Genomic DNA, 5,843 nt, shown 5'->3' on the forward strand with positions numbered 1-5,843 from the left:
ACAAAATTCAAATTTCAGACGCAGCCAGGGAATAAATAAAGAGTGGAGATGACTCAGCCTGGAGAAAATATGACTGTTGGAGAATAACTGTAAAACAAGCGTCTCTGTTGAAGCTGTCAACACAAACATCCAGCACAGCTCAGAAAGGCCATATATTAGTCTGTTCTCATGCTGTTATGAATAAATACCCTGAAAGAAAAGAAGTTTAATTGACTCAAGATTCTGCATGGCTGGGAAGGCCTCAGTTAACTTACAATTATGGTAGAAGGCACCTCTTCACATGGCAACAGGAGAGAGAACGAGTGCTGAGCACAGGGCTCAGATCTTGTGAGAACTCACTCACTATCACCAGAACAGTATGGGGAAACTGCCCCCATGATTCAATTATCTCCACTTGGTCCCACCCTTGACATGTGGGGATTATTACTATTCAAGATGAAATTTGGTTTGGGACACAGAGCCAAACCGTGTCAGGCTGGGTAGAGAAGACTGAATGAATAGGGAGTTCTCAACCTTTTGGTTGGTTATAAAAAAGGAAGAATACCTTTGTAAAGGAGGAAGAGATTTCTTACCTATTGAAATGTATCATACTCATTTAATTTTTGTCTTTAAATTGAGATAGGAGATGGCATGAACAAATGGCAGCTTTTGGACTTCTGGTCATGATGTTATGGAATGGACCTAGATTAGAAGGTTACCTAGATATGTCTCAGAAGGGTAATATATTGACCTGAAAAATCCTTTACTTGGTATGCAGTTTTATTTATTTGTGAATTTTCTTTAAACATTTGTGTTTTCTAAATATTAAGGCCATAGAAATAAAAACACCAGGATAATTCTGGAATAAAGTATAAAACTTACTATTGTGTCATGTTTTAGCTAAAGAAGAACATACAATAATATGAGCAGTGATGATGGGGAATTGCCTGCTATTGATCATGAAGGACCAAGTTAGTGGTTTTTGTCTTTAATAAACAATGTTTGAAAGATCTAAATGAGTCTAAGCTTTGAGGCAGGTTTATTGTAGTAAAGTTGTGTGCTTTTGAGAAATCCTTAGAACAGAAATTTTAATTGAAGGGTCCAATATATTGATTAGCTTTTGTGCACAGGGATCTGCCAATTTGATGTTTAAAGCAACATGCTCCATGCTATCAACTGAATGTTTGTGTTACCCCCAAATTCATATGCTGAAGCTGTAAACCCCCAGTGTGACTGCAGTTGGAGATGGGCCTTTGGAAGGTAATTGGGGCTAGATGAGGTCATGAACATGAGCACCTCAAGATGGGATTAGTGTGTTGATAGTAAGAGCCAGCAGAGAGCTCACTGTCTTCTCAGTGCACATGCACTGAAAAAATAGTTACCTCAGGGGGAAGGAGGAGAGAACTAACCAAAACCTGGCACCCTGATTTCCAGCCCCCACAAACTGCAAGAAATAAATGTCCGTTGTTTAAACCACCCAGTCTGTGGAATTTTGTCATGGCAGCCCCTAACAAAACTCCTGAATATGCTCCCATGTTATCAGCTATGCTCTTACATTCCGAGGAATAAAATACATTTGAGAGGCAGAATTTGAGTTATTTATTGTACTAAATCAACTATTTACTTATAGCCCTAGTTTCCCCCAAAAAGGTTTGAGGTGACAAGGGCAACAAAAGCTGTTCTTATAGTTTGCAGATGCTCATCAGTGCCCAGTGGCATGGGTCCCCTTTTCACCAACAGTACATCCAAGAACTTACACACAGAGTGAGGCCCACTTTGACTTTTCCTACACTACAATATTTTTAAGTTGGCTTTATCTGCATCAGTAATGTGCTCTTTCTTGTTCTTGAGGAGGCTCCGGTATCAAGAAGCAGAACTACATTTAGGAAATGGAAGCTCTTCTATAGGGCTTGTGACTTTTGGGGGCCAGTAAGGGTGAGAATAAGTGGTAGTGGCCTTCGGTGCAAACTTGCTTGGTGTTGGTTTTGTTGTTCTTCCTGGGACACCCTATGATAGTACCTTATTTTGATGGAAGAAGAGATGAAAATTTCATCGACTTTGGACGTTTAACATAAAACCAAATTATAAACATTTAGATTGTAGCTATAACTAGACCACCAGAAATATCAAATGAACTTCTCTGCCACCATTATTTGTGAAAAATTTGCATTTTATATATGTATTTGAGGATTTGTATATTTTCTCAAGAAATTGTCACATATTTCAGAGTGTATCTATATTTGCATTTTTCTTATCAATGCCCTTTAGTAAAAGTTTGTGAATTTTTACCGATGGTATTTTATTATACATTTGAAGAGGTTTACTTTCCCAGTACTTTTATTTTTTCTGTCTTTTTTTTCTTTTTGAATGGAATTATTTTTCTACCATATTTTTAATTTGATTATTGTTGCTGAAAGTTTCCACCATTTTAAAATATAGTTGGTCTGTTAAACCTAACCAGTTTTAATTAACTGATTGTCTTGAGTTTTTAATGCAGACAATCATATCATTTAATGGTGATTTTTCTCATTTTATCTCAAACTTTTTGTATTCTTTTTAATGTATTATTCAGTTGGCTAAGTTGTCTGGTATAATGTTGAATGGTGGTATTATTTTTTTTTTCCTGTCAAAGAATGCAACAGAAATTACTTTTTAATTTTCTTTTTTTTTTTTTTGGCCCACACCATTGTCAGGTTAATGACTATCATGTCCAGTTCTAGTCAACTGCTTTATAGTGAATATTTACATTTTATAAAACATATTTGCATATATTAAGATGGTCACCTTTTAAAGGTATTGAGAGCATATATCATATTATTCAATTTTCTAGAATGAAATAACCTTGTCCATCTAGTACATCTAGCTTATCACTACCCGGTTAGGGTGTTTTTTGTTTTTTTTTTTTTTTTTTTAGACGATGTCTCACTCTGTCACCCAGGCTGGAGTGCAATGGTGCAATCTTGGCTCACTGCAACCTCCACCTCCCAGGTTCAAGTGATTCTTCTGCCTCAGCCTCTTGAGTAGCTGGGATTACAGGCATGGATTACAGGCATCCGCCAAAACGCTCGGGTAACTTTTTGTAGTTTTAGTAGAGATGGGGTTGCACATGTTGGCCAAACTAGTCTCAAACTCCTGACCTCAGGTGATCCACACGCCTTGGGCTTCCAAAGTGCTGGGATTATAGGCGTGAGTCACCGCTCCCGGCCAGGGTATGTTGTTTAAAAATATGCTTCTGAATTAAATGTAGCTAATATTTTTAGGCAGAACTTTTGCTCTCTTTAATGTTGCAAGACTTGTGAAATAAGTTAGGTAATATTCCTACGGTTTTCATTTTCAAGAAGTGTTGGCTTAAGATTGTTATTTTTTCTTTTTAAAAATTAGAAAGCAAGGGATAAAAGATCATGTAATTTTACTCACTTTTTTTCTCAGAAGATAAAATCCTTTTTGTGTGTGTTCTTGCCATATTTTCCATTCATTGTCTGTATTACTAGGATTTTGAATTTGTAACCGCTTTTTGTTTTGCTGATGATTTGAGGTTTTTTTGATTATTTGTTTTACTTATATTTATTTTTTAATTTCATGTTCTCACTCATTTTATTTGAGTTTACTATATTTTTCTCTTCCTCTTTAGCTAAATATAGCTTAATTACCTTTATGTCTCTTGTTTTGTAATACAATTTAAGGCCATAATTTTCATTTATTTCCAGTTTTAGCTGAATGTAACCACATTTTATATAAAGTTGCTCTGCTAACATGGATGGGACTGGAGGTCATTATCTTAAGTGAAATAATTCAGAAAGTCAAATACTTCATGTTCTCACTTATAAATGGCTGCTAAACAATGTGTACCCACGGACATTCAGAGTGGATTCATAGACATTGGAGGCTCCAAACAGTGATAGGGTGGGAGACGGGGTGAAGGATGAGAAATTATTAATACCTATTGGATACAGTGTTCGCTATTTGGGTGATGGGAATAGGAAAAGCCCAGATTTCTCCACTACACAATATATCCATGTAACAAAACTACTCTTGTAACCCATAAACTTTAAATAAATAAATAAATATAAAGATATTGTTTTATTAGCATTTGATTCGAAGAATTTTATAGTTTTTATTATTCTATTATTCTTTGATCCATACAATATTAATATTTTGGTGTTGATTGCTTCAAAATATTTGGTGACTTTGAATGTTTAATTTATTTATTATCTGAAAGGTTACACATGGACTACATGAATGTTTTACAAGTACAAAAAGAAATACTATACATATTTGTCTCCCTTCCTGCTGCCCAACTAGCATCTCTAGATGCATCCATTTTTGGGTGTCTTTCCAGATGTTTCCTATGCACTCCAAGCACCATGTATGCTTTTCCATACAAAGAGACATAATAGATCATTTAATTTTCAATTTAACATTACATCTGGAAATGTTATATTCTATATTAAATTGTGAAGAATTTCATTGTATGGACATAGCATAATTTATTTAACTTGCTTAATATTTTAAGCACATATGCAGTTTTACCATAGCACATGGTGGCTGTAACGAATGTCCTTAGGTATACAATATTTTACAAATATGTAGGATAAATTCCTGAGAAAGTGACTTGCTGACTGACAAAGTATGTCCACTTATATATTGGTAGTTTTTGACAAATTGCTTTTCATAGCAGTTTTAAAATGGCATATTCTCACCAGCAATGTATACTTTTAAAAACTTTTGTATTTTCTTCTTTATAAAATGCACTCTGCTTTTTTTTGGTGGTGAATTTTTTTCCTTTTTTTTTCTTTTTTAATCTTTCAAGCTTTTATTTAAATGCCATGATCCAGGATGGATTTTAGATCTTGTTGAAAGCAGCCACATCCATGGACTGCACATAGTCCTCAAAAGCAGTGATCTGCTCCTCCAGCATATCTGTTCCAACTTTGTCATCTTCAACTACACACTGTATTTGAAGTTTCTTAATTCCGTATCCCACTGGAACTAGTTTAGATGAGCCCCAGACCAAGCCGTCTGCTTCAGTGCTTCTGACGCACTCCTCTAATTTCACCATATCTGTCTCATCATCCCAAGGTTTCACATCTAGTAAGATGGAAGACTTGGCAACAAGTGCAGGTTTTTTGGCTTTCTTTGATTCATATTGTGCAAGACGTTCTTCCCTTAGCCTCTTTGCTTCTTCACTTTCCTCCTCATCATCAGATCCAAAGAGATCAATGTCATCATCATCTTTACTATCTGTAGCTCCACTTCCTGTAGTGTCTTCCACATCAGCAGGACCATACTTGCCCAAAGCTTTCTTCACTCCTGGCAGGCTGGCCTTTTCCTTTTTGTAAGACTTGATGTGATTATACCAACGTAGGGCATGACACAAGTCGGCAGGCGGTGGGCCGGACACGGCTTCAAATACTGCCACATCTGCTTGTGATGGCACATACCCCTCGATGTAGCTCTTGTCCGCCAGGTAATCAGTGAGCACCTGGAGGCCGGTGGGGCTTTTCAGGTCTCCAAAACCCATGGTGTCGGCTGTATCCGAGAGCTGGGGAGCAGCAGAAAGAGAGGGCCGAATTTTTTTCCTTTTAATTTACAAGAGTATTTATGGATTAAGAAAAATTTTCTATTGTGTGAATTGCAAACATTTTGTGAATTGCAAACATTTGTGAATTGCAAACATTTTGCCAATTTAATGAGTCTTTGTGTAAAAATTTTATATAAAGAATATTAACCAGGCATGATGGCATACACCTGTAATCCCATCTACTCGGGAGGCTGAGGCAGGAGAATTGCTTGAGCCCAGGAAGTGGAAGTTGCAGTGAGCCGAGATCGTGCCACTGCACTCCAGCCTGGCCGACAGAGTGAGA

The 5,843-nt window shown here is 36.6% G+C and overlaps 1 protein-coding gene across 1 annotated transcript; it reads right to left on the bottom strand.

Moving 5' to 3' along the window:
• Positions 1-4,760: 4,760 nt before the first annotated feature.
• On the bottom strand, positions 4,761-5,546 carry LOC116467548 (elongation factor 1-beta). Its single transcript, XM_032151295.3, has one exon. The coding sequence runs from the start codon at positions 5,498-5,500 to the stop codon at positions 4,823-4,825; it is 678 nt and encodes a 225-aa protein (XP_032007186.1). The 5' UTR covers positions 5,501-5,546; the 3' UTR covers positions 4,761-4,822.
• Positions 5,547-5,843: the final 297 nt, after the last annotated feature.

Source organism: Hylobates moloch, unplaced genomic scaffold, assembly GCF_009828535.3.
Source record: "Hylobates moloch isolate HMO894 unplaced genomic scaffold, HMol_V3 SCAFFOLD_4, whole genome shotgun sequence".
Classification (NCBI taxonomy): Eukaryota; Metazoa; Chordata; class Mammalia; order Primates; family Hylobatidae; genus Hylobates; species Hylobates moloch.